The 18653-nt window shown below is 49.8% G+C and overlaps 1 protein-coding gene and 1 long non-coding RNA gene across 2 annotated transcripts in view; one reads left to right on the top strand and one right to left on the bottom strand.

Moving 5' to 3' along the window:
* The window catches only part of ALDH4A1 (aldehyde dehydrogenase 4 family member A1), a 33429-nt gene extending 22172 nt beyond the window's left edge, over nucleotides 1-11257 (top strand). The window contains exons 12-15 of the mRNA XM_083454035.1: nucleotides 5783-5935; nucleotides 7499-7620; nucleotides 8501-8619; nucleotides 10127-11257. Coding sequence (XP_083310161.1) covers nucleotides 5783-5935; nucleotides 7499-7620; nucleotides 8501-8619; nucleotides 10127-10239 — 507 coding nt within the window. The 3' untranslated portion in view covers nucleotides 10240-11257. The remainder of the gene's footprint in view (nucleotides 1-5782; nucleotides 5936-7498; nucleotides 7621-8500; nucleotides 8620-10126) is intronic.
* The window catches only part of LOC310683961, an 82732-nt gene that overhangs the window by 32862 nt on the left and 31217 nt on the right, over nucleotides 1-18653 (bottom strand). The window lies entirely within an intron of this gene.

The raw sequence follows: 18653 nt of genomic DNA, 5'->3' as shown, positions 1-18653 counted from the left end.
AGGTTACCAGAGCATAGACTACAGTGGTTAGTCTATCCCTGTCCAGACAGGGGTTCAAAAGACGTTCATGGCTATGGCAGATTTTTGCCCTTCTGCAATGCAGGTTGCTGCTTAGTCCTGGAAAACCTAGCAGAAAACTAGTTCACACATGTGCATAGATTCATGGCTTAATTCCCACAGCAACTAGCGGGGCTTTCAGTGTTTCCACAGGCCCACATATAGAACCTTTTTGTTTCATTGTGTAGTGTTCTGTGGGTGGTGTCGGTTGATGTAAACCAGCCCCTAAAAATTGAGGGTCCCAGCTGGAAGGAGTGAGTAGGCTCAATGAGTAGGGCACCTGCTCTGCAACTCTTGCCTGAAACCCTTGAAAGTGATTACTGCCAGTCAGTGTAGACAATACCAAGCTACCGTATTTTTCGCTCTATAGGACGTATTTCCCCCCCTCCAAAAATGAAGGGGAAATGTGTGTGCGTCCTATGGAGCGAATGCAGGCTTTCGCTGAAGCCTGGAGAGCGAGAGGGGTTGGTGCGCACTGACCCCTCTCGCTCTCCAGGCGCTTCAGGCAGCTATGTGCAAGCCTTCGGAGCGCGGTGGGAGTTCCCGCCGGGCTCCAAAGGCTTGCGGATAGCAGCCTGAAGCCCGGGGAGTGCAGCACCAACTCCTGGTGCCCTCCCCGGGCTTCAGGCAGCTATCCGCAAGCCTTCGGAGTGCGCCCCCAGCCCCGCAAGCTCCGGGAGCGGCAGCAAGGCTGCATGCAACCTTGCCGCCACTCCTGGACCTGTTCTGGGGTTGGGGGAAGCTCGGGCTCCCCCAGCCCCGTGGCTGAAAACGAAGCCAAGACAGCAAGCAGGATGGATCCTGCCTGCTGTCTTGGCTTCTGCCAAAGCCGTGCGCTGGAGAGGTTGCGTGTGGCTAAAGAGGGAGCCACCCTAAAAACTAGGTGCGCCCTATGGTCCGGTGCGCCCTATGGAACGAAAAATACGGTAGACGGACCAACAGCTTTCCCCCCAATGTGTGTCTATGTGTGCGCAGAAAACTGAGATAGACAGACCAGCCTAGACGTTACTCTCTCTTCCTCCCCACCAGTCTTTACCTGTGCACTTTCCCTGAGAAGGCGAGGAAAACCTGGCCTCAGTTTTCTCTGGCATAAACAGCGATCAATCGTTTTCCATGTTAAGGCGAAGGAAGGAATTGAAAACGAAATTGCCAGTATCAGGATGCCATTATCGAAATCTTTGGTCTTGACACATTTGGAATGCAAAGCATGGTGCTGATAACGGCAAGGTTGCAGGTTCGATCCCCTTATGGGACAGCTGCATATTCCTGCATTGCAGGGGGTTGGTCTAGATGACCGTCAGGGGCCCTTCCAACTGTAGAATTCTATGAATGTTCTGTGTCCAGTTCTGGGAGCCTCCCCTCAAAAAGGATACTGTCGATTCGGGAAAGGTGCAGAAGCCGAAATGATCAAGGTGGAAATGGAATGACTCTGTTATGAAGAAATGTTGCAGTCTTTGGGACTTTTTAGTTTAGGTAAAAGGCAAGTTAGAGGCAACTTGGCAGAAGTTTATAAATTTCTGCATGGCGGAAGTGGACAGAGAAACGTTTTTCTTCCTTGTGCACCTCCACTGAAGCTGAATGTTGGAACATTGATGAAGAAAGGAAGTCGTCTTTTGTGCAGCGCGTGGTTAGGCTGTGGAACTCCCCCCCACTGGATACAGTGATGGCAATCGCTGTGGATTGGACAAATTCACAGAGGAGAGCGTTCTCGATGGCTACTAGCCACAGCGGCTCGGCTCTGCCCTCCACAGTCGGAGGCAGTGATGCTTCTGTGGACATCAGTTGCTGGAAACCACCAGAGGCGACAAGGCCCTTGTGGTCAGACGCTGCTTGTGGGTTTCCCTTTGAGGCCTCTGGTCAGCCACTGTGAGAACAGGACGCTGGACTGGATGGGCCATTGGTCTGATCCAGCGGGGGGTTCTTATGATCCTGAAGGAAGCAGGGCCCTTAATGAAACTCACAAAGCCCCCACCCTCTTGACTCCCTCCAACTGCAGCCAAATTGGGGCCCTCCCTCTTTGCCCACCTCCTGACTCAACACTATTTGTTCTGCATCATATCTCTGTGAGTTGCCCTTCAGCCGAACGTCTCCCAGGATAATCCTCAACGAAACTCCGGAGTGCATCAGTTGCATTGCAGGCAGTGTGGTGTAGTGGTTATGGCGTTGGGCTAGGACCCGAGAGACCAGGGTTCGAATTCACCCACACCCCACTTGGCCATGAAACTCGCTTGGGGGTCCTGGGGCAGCCTAAATTACCTCACAGGTTTGCTGAGGGGATTAGAGGAGGAGAACGACGTCGGCTGCCTTGAGCTCCTCGGGAGAAAAAGGTGGGATAGAAAGGAACCAAAAAAGGCCCAAATTAGCAAACCCGTTTCCTCCTTCCACCTAGGGATGTAGCTCTGGCCTCCTGATCCTTCTCGGACCCACAGCCCTTCCCTGTCCCGCTTTCCATGGCTCCCTGTCCCACCCCCCTCCCCAGTCTCTGGGTCCTGCCTGGCGTTACCCCCACCTCGGTTCCTTCCTCACCCCCCCTCGCTCTGCTATCTCCACCTCCCAGGAGCTGAGCTTCCTCCATTCCTGCCTTTTCTGCTGAGCGAATCCCTGCTGAGATTACGGCTGAGCCGGCAAATGCTTTCTTTAAAGACGTATTTTCACAGCTTAGGAGCAGGCATCTGTCAATAATGATAACCCCACCGCTGCCATCGCCTCCTCCTCCTCCTCTTCGCTCCCCGCCCTCACGTTCCCCTGCTTCGCTCCGTCTAGGCACATTTCCCCCTTCCCGTAGCCGAAGACTTTCCCTTTGAAGTCCTTTCCTTCTCCTGTTGAATCGGGCTAATCTCTCGTCACACCCAAAGGGGTTGGGAAGAGGCACCACTGACCACGGGGAACTATCTTTGGGGCACGTTTCTCGTTTCCCAGAATCCTCCTCTTCTTTCCTTTGCTTGGCCCTCCTAGGAAAGTCAGGGGCGGCCAGCCCACCTTGGCAAGGGAGTGGAGCCCCGCTTGAGGGCACGACAGTGGTACCTCGGGTTACATATGCTTCAGGTTACATACGCTTCAGGTTACGGACTTCGCTAACCCATAAATTTTACCTCAGGTTAAGAACTTTGCTTCAGGATGAGAACAGAAGTCGTGCTCCAGCGGTGCAGTGGCAGCAGGAGGCCCCATTAGCTAAAGTGGTACCTCACCTTGAGGGCATTACAGTGGTACCTCGGGTTACATACGCTTCAGGTTACATACGCTTCAGGTTACAGACTCCGCTAACCCATAAATATTACCTCAGGTTAAGAACTTTGCTTCAGGATGAGAACAGAAGTCGTGCTCCGGCGGTGCAGTGGCAGCAGGAGGCCCCATTAGCTAAAGTGGTGCCTCAGCTTGAGGGCATTACATTGGTACCTCGGGTTACATACGCTTCAGGTTACATACGCTTCAGGTTACAGACTCCACTAACCCATAAATATTACCTCAGGTTAAGAACTTTGCTTCAGGGTGAGAACAGAAATCGGTCAGCGGCGGCACAACAGCAGCAGGAGGCCCCATTAGCTAAAGTGGTACCTCAGGTTAAGAACAGTTTCAGGTTAAGAACGGACCTCCTAAGCGAATTAAGTTCTTAACCCGAGGTACCACGGTATAACCTCTGAGCGCTTTACGGAAACAAACAAAACGATGAAATCAGCAAGTATCCGAAAACTTCCGAAAGAATTAAAACTGGAGGTCAGCCGAAGAACGCGTGGATAGGCAAAAAAAATATGTTTCTGGTGGGCGGCGAAAAGGGTGCTGTGAGTTTTGGCACGTTCTGGACTTCAAAAGGCGGGGAGTTCCAAAGATCCAAAGATCCTCACCGCAGTGTATAACGGGCACCTGTAACAGTGGCAGTTTTGCAGAATTTGGCAGTTGAGTGGGTGTCTGTTAGGGCAACCCTGCAAGCAAATGAGTCCCAAGCTGTTAGTTAAGGGCTTTATATGGTGATTCTCGATTTGCAGCGGAGAACAACTCTGAGGTCGACACAGTAGAGTGCTGTCGGAGTGCTTGTACCGATCACCCAAATGCAGGCGGTTTTGTGAATGTGATCTGGGTGGGTGCAGGGCTTGGGCCTTCCTTCACAAACCCTCCATTCTGGTGGTCGCACCCAAATTTTGTAGGGCGGGGATGGAAACGGAAACTGCCTGTGTCATAATGCCATTATACAAACCTGTGGTGCAAATGCATCTGGAATATTGTCTGTTGTTCTGGTCGCCTCCCTTCAAAAGGGATATTATAGAGTTGGAAAAGATTCAGAAAAGGAGAAGCAAAATAATCAAAGGGGGGGGGTGTGCGTGTGTGGAGTGACCCCTATGAAGAAAGGTTGCAGTGTTTGGGACTTTTTGATTTAGAGTGGTGTTTTCCCAAACTTAGGGACGCGGGTGGCGCTGTGGGTTAAAGCCTCAGCACCTAGGGCTTGCCGATCGAAAGGTCGGCGGTTCGAATCCCCGCGGCGGGGTGCGCTCCCGTTGTTCGGTCCCAGCGTCTGCCAACCTAGCAGTTCAAAAGCACTCTTAAGTGCAAGTAGATAAATGGGGACCGCTCACTAGCGGGAAGGTAAACGGCGTTTCCGTGTGCGGCTCTGGCTCGCCAGAGCAGCGTTGTCACGCTGGCCACGTGACCCGGAAGTGTCTTCAGACAGCGCTGGCCCCCGGCCTCTTTGAGTGAGATGGGCGCACAACCCTAGAGTCTGTCAAGACTGCCCATACGGGCAGGGGTACCTTTACCTTTTCCCAATCTTGGGTCTCCGGCTGTTTTTGGACTACAATTCCCATCATCCATGACCGCTGGTCCGGCTAACTAGGGATGATGGGAGTTGTAGTCCAAAACAAACAGCTGGAGGCCCAACTGGTTTAGAGAAATGGTGAATAAGAGGCGACCCGATAGAAGCTTATAAATTTATGGGTGGCACGGAGAAAGTGGCTAGAGAAAGGTTTTTTTCTCCCTCTCAAAATAACACTAGAACTCGTAGGATATGGTAATTCAGGACGGATAAAATATATTCTTTATGCAGCACATTGTTAAACTACGGAACTCCCTGCCACAGGAGGCAGTGATGGCCACCAGCTTGTGTGGCTTTAAAAGATGATTGGACAAATTCATGGAGGAGGAGGAGACTATTGATGGCTGCTAGCCACAGGCAGCAGCCTGGGACGCGGGTGGCGCTGTGGGTAAATGCCTCAGCGCCTAGGGCTTGCCGATTGAAAGGTCGGTGGTTCGAATCCCCGCGGCGGGGTGCGCTCCCATTGTTCGGTCCCAGCGCCTGCCAACCTAGCAGTTCGAAAGCACTCTTAAGTGCAAGTAGATAAATAGGGACCGCTTACTAGCGGGAAGGTAAACGGCGTTTCCGTGTGCGGCTCTGGCTCGCCAGAGCAGCGATGTCACACTGGCCACGTGACCCGGAAGTGTCTTCGGACAGCGCTGGCCCTCGGCCTCTTTGAGTGAGATGGGCGCACAACCCTAGAGTCTGTCAAGACTGGCCCGTACGGGCAGGGGTACCTTTACCTTTACCTAGCCACAGGCAGCCATGCTTCTGAATGCTAGTTTCTGGAAACAGTGGGAAGGGGAAGAGGGTTCTTGTGACCAGATCCATGCTTGCTGGTTTCCTCTTCTGCCACCGTGAGAACAGGATGGTGGACTTGATGGCTCGTTGGCCTGGTCCGGAAGGTTCTCTTTATGCTCTTATGTCCTTCTTCTCTTCCAGTCTTTTGAGCGCATCAAGAAGTGGCTTGGCCACGCCGAGACGTCGTCGAATCTCAGCATCCTGGCCGGAGGCGGGTGCGACGATAAGGTTGGGTATTTTGTCCAGCCGTGTATTATTGAGACGAAGGACCCAAAAGACCCCATCATGCAAGAGGTGAGTCTTCAAAGGGGCCAGCGTTTCTTGCCAGGGGAACATTGAGCGTCCTCTGTGGCTCACATATACATTTCGTGTGAAGCCGGAAAGCGAGGCCAGGTGTAGCTAGGAAGTCACAAGATCCAACTTGGATGGCTTTGAAAGGGGATTGGAAAAATTCGGGGTCTGTGTGTGTGTGTGTTTGCATAATAAATAATAAAATTTTATCTATATCCCGCCCTCCCCAGCCGAAGCTGTGGCTAACAACAATAAAATAATACAACATTCTAAAATCATTTCATTCTAAAATCAGTTCAAATCAAATAATAATATAATTTTATTATTTATTATTTATTTATGGCTGTGCTCTGCCTCCACAGTCAGAAGCAGCAATGTTCCTGAATACTGGTTGCTGGAAATTGCAAGAAGGGATTGGGGGCTGGGTTCAGGTCTCGCTTGTGGGTTTCATCAGGCTGGCCACTGAGAGAACAGGACGCTAGACTAGATGAGGCATGGGCCTGATCCAGCTGGCTGCTAAAGCAAAAATTGCCAACAGTATTTGTGTGTGTCCCCCCCCCCCCCACAAACACAGCTTCCAAGGTGGGTACCATGGATGAAGGCATTTACCCTACTCTAGAAAGGAAAAGAGACGCAGGTGGCGCTGTGGGTTAAACCACAGAGCCTAGGGCTTGCTGATCAGAAGGTTGGCAGTTTGAATCCCTGCAACAGGGTGAGCTCCCGTTGCTCGGTCCCTGCTCCTGCCAACCTAGCAGTTCGAAAGCACGCCAGTGCAAGTAGATAAATAGTTACCGCTCCAGCGGGAAAGTAAACAGTGTTTCCGTGCGCTGCTCTGGTTCGCCAGAAGCGGCTTAGTCATGCTGGTCACATGACCCAGAAGCTGTACGCCGGCTCCTTCGGCCAATAAAGTGAGATGAGCGCCGCAACCCCAGAGTCGGCCACGACTGGACCTAATGGTCAGGGGTCCATTTACCTTAGAAAGGAAAAAGCCTTTGATCTGTTAAGACTGGAGGCAGAAACATTTTATGTTGGATCTCACGTTCTACTCTGGAAAAAAACCAGAGGTCATTGAACTCCAGGTCCCATCAGCTTCATCCAGTAGGGACAATGGTCAGGGATGATGGGAGTTGTAGTCCAGCAGCATCCAGAGATCAATAGATCGCTCATCTTCACTATATGATGTGATGGAGGTAGCTGGGGGGCAGTGAAGGCAAGCAATGGAGGCATTTAGGGGCAGTAAAGGTAAAAGTGACAGCCCGGTTCAGGGATTGGGAACAACTTGCAACTCTTTTTGTGTTGTTGGGGCTCCAGCTCCCATCAGCTTTAGCCAAGCTTGGCCAGTGGTCTGGGACAACGCTGGGAGTTGGGGTCCTACTCGGAGTAGACCCATTATGCGGCATCCAGCTAAGTTCGACTCTAGGTGTTATCTAAGCTGAATGTTGGAAGCTTTGGGGCAGATCCTGAAGAACTGCAGAGGCTTAGACACTCACACCAATGCTGTTCTCAGAGATGAATCTCTTGTCTCTTATCTTTTGCTCCCTATCTCCTCCCTCCCCCCCAATTCAGGAAATTTTCGGGCCCATCCTGACGGTATATGTTTACCCAGAGAGTCAGTACAAAGACGTCCTTCAGCTGATTGACAACACTTCTCCGTATGGCCTCACGGGGGCAGTGTTTGCCCAAGATAAGTAAGTACTGAAGTCCACCCCCCCACCCCCCCCACAGGGTCTCATCCTGACCACAATTGCCAGCATAGTACAAATCAGGTGGTGCGAGCAAGTCAAGAGAGTGAATGGAGTGAATGCAGGCTGCGCAGCTATTCCAGAAGCCAGAACAGCAAGAGGGATTGCTGCTTTTGCTGCGCAGCGATCCCTCTTGCTGTTCTGGCTTCTGACATTCAGAATATTTTTTTTTCTTGTTTTCCTCCTCCAAAAACTAGGTGCATCTTGTGGTCTGGTGCGTCTTATAGAGCGAAAAATACAGTAATTTTAGATAGGTATGGGTTTTGATTCTGAGCCGTCTTTCCAAGACAAGGACCCACTTTTATTACCGTATTTTTCGCTCTATAAGACGCACCAGACCACAAGAGGCACCTAGTTTTTGGAGGAGGAAAACAAGAAAAAATATATTCTGAATCCCAGAAGCCAGAACAGCAAGAGGGATCGCTGTGCAGTGAAAGCAGCAATCCCTCTTGCTGTTCTGGCTTCAGGGATAGTTGCACAGCCTGCATTCGCTCCATAAGACGCACACACATTTCCCCTTACTTTTTAGGAGGGAAAAAGTGAGTCTTATAGAGCAAAAAATACGGTATTTCATTGGGTTGGTACCCCACTTTTTCCCCTCCGAAGAGAGCGCGGTGTGCATGGTTCTGTCCGTGCTCCTCATTTCACCCCCACAACGACCCTACGAGGTAGGTTAGGCTGAGAGAGGCACTGACTGCCCCCCGCCAAGGGCACATCCATTGATTCCATCCCTGGTCTTCTGGGTTGCCTGTGTGACCTGTCGCGCAGGTGTGGCCTCGTGCTGTCTTAACATGACCCCCCCCCCCCGTTTCTATGTCTCTTTCAGAGCCGTCATTGACGAAGCGTCAAAGGTCCTGAGGAACGCAGCTGGCAACTTCTACATCAACGACAAGTCAACTGGCTCCGTCGTGGCGCAGCAGCCATTTGGCGGATCCCGGGCCTCAGGTGTGCAAGAGCGAAAGTTGGGTGGGGTTTTGCACTGGGTGGGGCAGCGCAGCACCTTCTGCCTTGCTCCTCTGTTTTAGTCACCTTTAAAGCCCTAAACGGCCTCAGTCCAGTATACCTGAAGGAGTGCCTCCACCCCCATCGTTCTGCCCGGACACTGAGGTCCAGCACTGAGGGCCTTCTGGCGGTTCCCTCGTTGCGAGAAGCCAAGTAACAGGGAACCAGACAAAGGGCCTTTTCGGTAGTGGCGCCTGCCTTGTGGAACCCCCTCCCACCAGATGTCAAAGAGATAAACAACTACCAGATTTTTAGAAGACATCTGAAGGCAGCCCTGTTTACGGAAGCTTTTAATGTTTAATAGGTTATTGTATTTTAATATTCTGTTGGATGCCACCCTGGGTGGCTGGGGAAACCCAGCCAGATGGGTGGGGTATTATTAATAATAATAATAATAATAATTGCATTTAAGCAGAGATTGGATGGCCATCTGTCATGGAATTGGCCTACGTGAGCCCTTGGAATCCCTTGCAATTCTACGATCATCTTCTTTCCTAAAAGGAGCTCAAAGTGGCATGTCAAGTGCTCCCCCTCATTTTATCCTCACAACAACGACCCTGTGGGGTAGGCTAGGCTGAGGGACAGCGGCTGTCCCCCAAGGTCTCCCGGGGGGGGGGGATTCTTCGTGTTGCCAAATGGGGTGATTTGAACCCTGGTCCCTCCCAGGTCTGACACTCTAAACCAGGAGTGGCCAACTCCCGATAGACTGCGATCTACTTTCAGAATTAAAATCTGGCAATGATCTACCCCTGCTTTTGTGGGGGTTCAGGTCAAAGTTGTTGAACTTTTCTTAGGGAGCTTTTTCCGTTTTTTTTGGGGGGGGTGTTAGAGGCAAGGGTCAAAGGGAAAAAGTCACTCACAATAATATTGCTTTGAGTGATAACAGCCACAGAGGGAAAGCTCTGTCTTCCCTTCCTCTGATCAGACAACAGTGGAGGGCAGGGCAGGAGTCAGTTTCAATGATGCTGAGGAAAGGGAGCCAGAGATCAAACAGCGATCTACCAAGACCTCGCAGGGATCTACCAGTAGATCGCAATCGAGCTGTTGGACATCCCTGCTCTATACCATGTTGGCTGCCCAAAAGGAATTAACAGGGAGTGCCAAGAGGAAATGTAATAGTGCCTACTTCCAAATCCCAAGATTTATTTATTGAATATCTTGGTGTGTTGGTTTTTTTTTAAAAAAAGCATTTCAAAAATGCGCATCAGAGCGATTTACAGCAATGAAAACAGAACCGTGCAAGAAAACCACAGAAAAAGTTAAAAATGCAAAGAGGTAAAGACCAATTAAAAGGCAGGCGAAAGAAGAAGAAAACGGTGTTAGCAGTAGAAAATTCCTAACATGAAATAAGTAGGCACAATGAGGTCTAGCAGCTTGCTTTGCTTGTTTTGGGGGGGGAAAGGGAAATTGTTCTCAGATTGCCATTTGCATTTCCCTCCTTTGGAAACAGGAACGAACGACAAGCCTGGGAGCCCCCACTACATCCTGCGCTGGACGTCCCCCCAAGCCGTCAAAGAAACCCACACACCCCTGGGGGACTGGAAGTATCCGTACATGCAGTGATGCAGCTCTCAACGGTGCCTTTATCTTGGAGCCGCAGTTGGGTTACTGACCCACCGCACTGTGGATCTGTTAAAGTAGTGGCAATCTCTTATAATGCACAGGTGTATTTAGGAACTGATTCCCCCTCCCCAAATCCCTTGGGGAACCTTATTTCCTGTTTTGGAGGAAACATTGAGGCTCAGTGCAATGTTAGCCTTTGGAATAACCTTTAATTATTAATATTATTTTAATCTTTAAAAAGCTCTCTTCATTTCAACACATTTTAAACCTTGGTAGGATTCCAGATATGCTGATCTAAGCCCTCTTGATCCGAGTCTCTAAAAAGTTTGCATCATTCTGTTTTCCCACCTTAAACCGTTCCCTTCTCCCACCTGGGCAGAGGAATACAGTTTCTCTGCCAAACGCAACTTCGTTAAAATGCTGGTTCATAGGGGCATTTGCTTATCTGAGCAGACCCTCTGAGCTCAGAGTTGTGGGTTGGAAAAAGAGGGTTCAATCCCCCAAAAGACCTCTGGGTTTCAGACTGAGCATGGATCATATCAGCAGCGAGCATTGCAAGCTTGCTGACTGCTGACCTGTGTGACCTGTTACTTCCAACCCCTGTGGGGTTTTGTGGGTTTTTTGGATAGAATCTCCAAAACCCAAGTTCCCATTGGCCAGTATTATTTGGACAACAATGCCTCTTTCTTTATAAACCTCACCTGCTGTAGATTTGATCACTCAAGTGGGGCTAGGCAAAGGTGGTTTTTATTTTTTTTTAAGGATGCCTATTTTTGCAGCCCAGATATTTTTATCCGGATTCCGGCATCAGCTTTCCAAATGAAATAAAACCAGGTCAAAAGAAGGTTACTTTGGAGGGGAAAGTTAAAATGGAATGATTGGTTTGTGGGCGGCTAACATGCAATATGTTTAACAGCTCAACGCGGCTGTTAAATTCAGTGTTAATAATAATGTAATAGGGTGTATATTTGTACGTGCCTTTGGAACAAAGAGAGCTTAGTAAATCTGATTAAGATTTTATGCGTTTTCGGACTTGGCTTATTAACATACATTTACTTAGGGAAGGGGTGGGGAAGTCTTATGGGACCGCTGAGTTGCCTGATGGGAAGTTTTGAGATCCTGAGGGCCAGATACAGAGGTCTGGAGGGCCACACATTGCCATTGGGCCTGAGGATTTCAATTCATGTGACATGCACACGCTTGAGTTTGCTCAGCTTATCTGGATCAGGGGGTTAGAGGCAACTTTCCTCCGGTGTAGGAACCCAGCTCTTGGGGATACCACAAATGGAAATCTGTGGGTAAAAGCCTCTTAGCGTTGGGTTGAATGAGGCCACGTGTCATACTGTTAATGGAAAAATCCGAGGGCTCCCTTGGAGAAAAACAAAGACACCAACCAGGATAACTTGGAGCAAAACAGCAGCCTGTAGGCTTGGCTTTTATTGAATACTGTCGCAACAGGACTCCCACCTGCAACAAGATGAAGCAAAATGGAAGTCCAGAACAAAAGAAGACCTCAACTTTTATTAGTTACTAATCCCGCAAACTACACCCCTAAGACTACATCACAAAAAGCAGGGGTTGAGGGAGGAATTGTGGAGGTAATCTGAGTATCTTGTCACCTGGCTGGTTCCTCCTCTCCCCCTTCCCATGAGTCATTTCCAGAGGACAAAAGGGAGTTGGCAGTTTCCTGCCCCCAGAGGGAAGAGCTGATCATTGTCCTTTGTTCCAGTCCATGTTCCACTCCCATATACAAGTCCTTTGTGACCTGGATGGTCTTCTGTCTGGGACCATCAAGGTTGTCATGTCAACTGGGTAGGGCTCCTGTGTATGTGCTGGTATGGTTAAGGGATTATGGCCATCATGTATCAAACCATCCCCTTTTGATAGTCCTTCCTTCATGGAGTAAAATAAAAGTGGATTGGTGTAAATCCGATGTATGGTTGATTTACTATGCATTTATAACAGAAACGTCACGTATGTTGTGTGTGTGTGTCGTGTTTGTACAAACTGAATGATTGGGGGGGGGGTTCCTGCAACAATACAAAATGCCGTGTGACTTTGTGGACTCTTGTGTGACGTCAGCAGCTGCAGAGGTGAGCTAAACGCATTTGCTTGGGAAATAGAGGCCCCACGTGCTGTGATCCTGCCGCCGGGACACCATTTTGTTCCACTAAAGTCTCGAAAACGCAACTGGAACCACTTAATGAATTCTACAGGCATCTCGTCGATTAACGGTGTAAATAGGCCTCTTCGTCTTCAGACAAGGCGCACATCCCTTACGCTTAAAATTAATTTCCCATAAATTGCAACCGCAGCATTACCTTGCTTGGGCGCGCTCTGCCACAGGACCCTAAGGTTCTAGTCCAGTTTGTGCCCTGGAAATCCATTTGGTAACTACTCAGTTGCGAAGATGTGTAGCAAGCCACTTTGAGTTTACTTTTCATGAAACAAAACAAGACTAAAGAATGCAAATAATAATAATAGTAATAATAATAATAATAATAATAATAATAATAATAATAATAATAATACAGTGGTACCTGGGACGCGGGTGGCGCTGTGGGTTAAACCACAGAGCCTAGGACTTGCCGATCAGAAGGTTGGCAGTTCAAATCCCCACGACGGGGTGAGCTCCCGTTGCTCGGTCCCAGCTCCTGGCAACCTAGCAGTTCGAAAGCACGTCAAAGTGCAAGTAGATAAATAGGTACCGCTCCAGCAGGAAGGTAAACGGCGTTTCCGTGTGCTGCTCTGGTTCGCCAGAAGCAGCTTAGTCATGCTAGCCACAGACCCGGAGGTTGTACGCCAGCTCCCTCGGCTAATAAAGCGAGATGAGCGCCACACACCTGGAATCGGCCACGATTGGACCGAATGATCAGGGGTCCCTTTACCTTTACCTCGGGTTACAAACACCTCGGATTACAGACGCTTCAGGTTACAAACTCCGCTAACCTGGAAGTAGCACCTCGGGTTGCCCCAGGAGGAGAACAGGAATCACGTGCCGGCGGCAGCGGGAGGCCCCCATTAGCTAAAGTGGTACCTCAGGTTAAGAACAGTTTCAGGTTAAGAACGGACCTCTGGAATAAATTAAGTTCGTAACCCGAGGTACCACTGTAAATGATAAAAATTAGCCTGTACTGACTGCTAACAACTTTTTAGGGGTTCAGACTGAAACATATACAAACTGTTTGATTTACCACTGAGCTACAGCCCACTTGCTGAGCCCGGGCCATTGGTCCATCTAACTCTGTACTGCCTACTCTGACTGGCAGCAGCTCTCCCCAAACCCTGCGTCCTGAGATTCTTTTTAACCAGGCAATGCCTGGGAGGGGTTTCTGCCTTCGGTGTGTCTGTCGGCTGCAGCTTTTGGACTCCTCTGTTCCAGGTTTGAGTTCAGATAATTCAGGGCAGGGAAATGTATGCAAACCAGCCAGATTGCTGAGCCCTCTGTAACATCCACCAACTGACTCATCTTATTCGGCATGACTTTTCATCAGGTGTCCTTCCTGCCCCCAGAAGCCAATCGTAATTGGGATGCTGGGAAAATCAGGTGTTCATGTTCTGTAAGCAAGATTCCGGGCGAGGGAAGGTCATCTAGATTATTTCTTCTATTTCGCCAGGCCAGTGAAAGCCCAAGTGCCCTGCAGTCTTGGGCAAAAAAGGTTGATGTGTCTCTGTAGAGCAGGTTTTCCCAAACTTGGGCCTCCAGCTGTTTTGGGACTACAATTCCCATCATCCCTGACCACTGGTCCTGCTAGCTAGGGATGATGGGAGTTGTAGTCCACAACAGCTGGAGACCTAAGTCGGGGAATCCCTGGGCTAGATGGCCATTCCAACTCTACAGTTTTATGACAATGCACCATAGGTAAAGGGTAAAGGGACCCCTGACCATTAGGTCCAGTCGTGGCCGACTCTGGGGTTGTGGCACTCATCTCGCTTTATCGGCCGAGGGAGCCGGCGTACAGCTTCCGGGTCATGTGGCCAGCATGACCAAGGCGCTTCTGGCGAATCAGAGCAGCACACGGAAACGCCGTTTACCTTCCCACTGGAGTGGTACCTATTTATCTACTTGCACTTCGACGTGCTTTCAAACTGCTAGGTGGGCAGGAGCAGGGACCGAGCAACGGGAGCTCACCCCGTCACGGGTATTCGAACCGCCAACCTTCTGATCGGCAAGTCCTAGGCTCTGTGGGTTAACCCACAGTGCCACGCGGGTCACAATGCACCATAACACATAGCAACTGAGGATTGTAGCCGCAAATAGCTCTTTCCTCCATGAATTTGTCCCAATCCTCTTTTTTAAAGCCAATCAAGTTGATGGCCATCACTGCCTCCTAATCCCTGCTGCAGAACTTGCTCTTCTGTCCCACCTTTCTTCCTCCAAGGAGCTCAAGGTGGCTTTTGCTCCCCCCTCATTTCATCCCACAACAACCCTGCGAGGTGGGTATACTTCTGAATACCAGTTGCTGGAAACCTCAGGAGAGGGGGCGGTCTTTTGCTTGAATCCTGCTTGCAGACTGTCCATTGGGAGGCATCTGGGCAGCCACTGTGAAAGGACAGTGCTGGACTTGATGGGCCATTGGCCTGATCCAGCAGACTCTTCTTATGATGATCTGGACAGTCTCCCGCTTGGACTACTGCAATGCGCTCTACGTGGGGCTACCTTTGAAGGTGACTCAGAAAATACAATTAATCCATAATGCGGCAGCAAGACTGGTGACTGGGAGCGACCGCCGAGACCATATACAGTGGTACCTCAGGTTACATACGCTTCAGGTTACAGACTCCGCTAACCCAGAAATAGTACCTCGGGTTAAGAACTTTGCTTCAGGATGAGAACAGAAATCGTGCTCTGGCAGCGCGGCGGCAGCAGGAGGCCCCATTAGATAAAGTGGTGCTTCAGGTTAAGAACAGTTTCAGGTTAAGAACGGACCTCTGGAACAAATTAGGCACTTAACCTGAGGTACCACTGTACCACCGGTCCTGAAAGACCTACATTGGCTCCCAGTTTCCGAGCACAACTCAAAGTTTTGGTGCTGACCTTTAAAGCCCTAAATGGCCTTAGCCCAGTATACCTGAAGGAGTGTCTCCATGCCCATCGTCCAGCCTGAGACTGAGGTCCAGCGCCGAGGGCCTTCTGGTGGTTCCCTTGTAGCTAGATGTGAGGTTACAGGGAACCAGGCAGAGGGCCTTCTTGGTAGTGGCACCCACCCTGTGGAACGCCCTCCCATCAGATGTCAAGGAAATAAACAACTATCATACTTTTCGAAGACATCTGAAGGCAGCCCTGTTTAGGGAAGTGTTTAATGTTTAATTATGATGCTGTATTATGTTTTTAATATTGGAAGCCGCCCAGAGTGGCTGAGGAAACCCAGTCAGATGGGCGGGATATAAATAAATAAATAAATTAACAACCACCACCACAACAGAAAGTTGCCCCTGCCCTCGTCCTCCAAAGAACGCCGGGGTCCCCGGATCAAGATCGCTGTCGTGCTCTCAAAATGCAACCTTCCACAGCTTTGACAGAGCAGTTGGCCTGTTCTTGTAAGGTTAAATGCAAACAGGCTACTTATGCAAATCCAAAGCACAGGGTTATTTGCCTGAGCGAACCCTGAGCTTTGCATGAAAAAAGGGGGAGAGGAGTTTTCTAGCATGGTGCAAATCTGGAAGGTAAGAGGGCTGAGAGGTTGTTGTTTTTTGGTTTATGATCCCCTGACATAAACCATTTTTGAGTCAGCTTTGCCTTTAAATGTGAACAGAAGTCCATTTCTTTCTTTTAATTTTATTGATTTGTTAAGCCCTCACCGTTCCAAAGTACAGGCAACAAAGAGGAAGAAAACAAAGAATCTGATATTTAAACCATAAAGAAGCACATCCTGGAAGGGCAAAAATGGAAAGATACGGCACAGCTCCAAAGAGATCATGAAGTATTAAATCGTACAAAGATTCCGCTTACAAATAATAAAGAAATAAAAGTATTCTCCACCTGTGTGTTCCTTTATTATTGAGAATAAAGGCTCTGTATAGTCTTAAAAAAATTATTAGTGCTGATAGAGAAAAATACAAAACTTAATACTGAGTACCTTCCCCTCCTTTTTTTGTCCAGACTAAGACTTTGATCTAAATACAATAAAAACATAAGGGGGGGGGGAGCAATCAAGAAAGAGCGCAAGAGAAATAAGGAAATAGAATGGTTAAAGGAGAGAAAGAAATAACATTCAGAAGGTAAGACTTCGAATTCTTCGTTTGCCATATGCAAACAACATTCACTTCATTCGCTCAATACCTAACAAATCCACTTTCTAGAAACAAACATAATCGTCAGTCTTCAAATCCAAAGTCATTATTTTTCTTCTTCACACAAAGTCTACGGGAGGCTTCCAGTTGTCAACAAATGTGAACAGTGACTTTTCTTTGGTTAAACATGTCCTTTTCGCCATCTCGGCTAAGTCCTGAACCGGACCATCTCTTGCCTTCACTGCCCCTAGCTTTTAAGGCAGGGCTGGGGAAACTCTGGGCCTCCTGCTGTTGAAGGACTCTGACACCCATCATCCTGGACCATTGAATGAGCTGCCAGGGGCTGATGGGAATTGGAGTCCAGTAACATCTGCAGGTGCCGCTGTGGGTTAAGGTCCTATAGAGCCTAGGACTTGCCGATAAGAAGGTCCGTGGTTCGAATCCCCGTGACGGGGTGAGCTCCCGTTGCTCGGTCTCTGCTCCTGCCAACCTAGCAACTCAAAAGCACGTCAGTGCAAGTAGATAAATAGGTACTGCTCCGGCGGGAAGGTAAACGGCGTTTCTGTGCGCTGCTCTGGTTCACCAGAAGCGGCTTAGTCATGCTGGCCACATGACCTGGAAGCTGTACGCTGGCTCCCTCGACCAATAAAGCGAGATGAGCGCCGCAACCCCAGAGTCGGTCACGACTGGAACTAATGGTCAGGGGTCCCTTTACCTTTACCTTTAACAGCTGCAGGGGGCCACCTTGGCCAAACCTGAAAAATATAAAGCGGTCAGCACATTGCAGCAAAATGACTGAGGCCTATGTTTTCACTTGAGCCATTGAGTCCAATGCCCAGGTCATGGTTCCCTACTCCATGCATAAAGGTAAAGGGATGCCTGACCGTTAGGTCCAGTCGTGGTCGACTCTGGGGTTGCAGCGCTCATCTCGCTTTATTGGCCGAGGGAGCCGGCATGACTAAGCCGCTTCTGGTGAACCAGAGCAGTGCACGGAAATGCCGTTTACCTTCCCGCCGGAGTGGTACCTATTTATCTACAGTGGTACCTCGGGCTACATACGCTTCAGGTTACAGACACTTCAGGTTACAGACTCCACTAACCCAGAAATAGTACCTCGGGTTAAGAACTTCAGGATGAGAACAGAAATCGTGCTCTGGCAATTAGTTAAAGTGGTGCTTCAGGTTAAGAACAGTTTCAGGTTCTTATCCCGAGGTACCACTATACTTGCACTTTGATGTACTTTCGAACTGCTAGGTTGGCAGGAGCAGGGACCGAGCAACGGGAGCTTACCCCGTCACGGGGATTTGAACCGCCGACCTTCTGATTGGCAAGCCCTAGGCTCTGTGGTTTAGACCACAGCACCACCCGTGTCCGGCCCACCCCATGCAGAAATGCATGCAAATGAGCTGGTCCTTACCTGCCTCCTATGCAAAGGAGCTAGCGAAAGGCTCTGGCAGGTGGCAAGGGGAAGGTCAGAGACATCTCATCCATCTTCTGGCTGGACAGCTGCCGATATGAGGGTGCCATAAAAGTTCCCCATCATGCGCTTCACCGGACTGGTGACGGCCTGCGTTGGTGCCTTGGTGGCTGCCGCAGCCTCTGTAACCACACCCGCTTCCCATTTCCACCTGGCAGGAGATTACATCCTAGGGGGTCTCTTCTCCTTGCACGCAGAAGCTGTGGGCAGGCCCCACCTCAGCCCCGCGCAGGAGGTCCCCATCTGCAAAATGTATGTACCGGGTATCAGAAATGGGGGAGGGCCAGGGCCGGATTTAGGTCTGATGAGGCCCAAAGCTAGTGAAGGTAATGGGGTCCTTTATATATCCAGCTGTTCTTTGTCAACAACAAATGGTCGCTGTTTTTTTGTGTTGAATATACAGTAAAGTAAAGGTAAAGGGACCCCTGACCATTAGGTCCAGCCGTGGCCGACTCTGGGGTTGCGTTGCGGCGCTCATCTCGCTTTAATGGCCGAGGGAGCCGGCGTACAGCTTCCGGGTCATGTGGCCAGCAGGACTAAGCCGCTTCTGGCAAACCAGAGCATCGCACGGAAACGTCGTTTACCTTCCTGCCAGAGAGGTGCCTATTTATCTACTTGCACTTTGACGTGCTTTTGAACTGCTAGGTTGGCAAAACAGGGACCGAGCAATGGGAGCTCACCCCGTCGCGGGGATTCGAACCGC

The sequence above is a fragment of the Podarcis tiliguerta genome (genome assembly GCF_965153285.1).
Source record: "Podarcis tiliguerta genome assembly, chromosome: 8".
Classification (NCBI taxonomy): Eukaryota; Metazoa; Chordata; class Lepidosauria; order Squamata; family Lacertidae; genus Podarcis; species Podarcis tiliguerta.
This window is presented reverse-complemented; position numbering and strand designations above follow the sequence as displayed.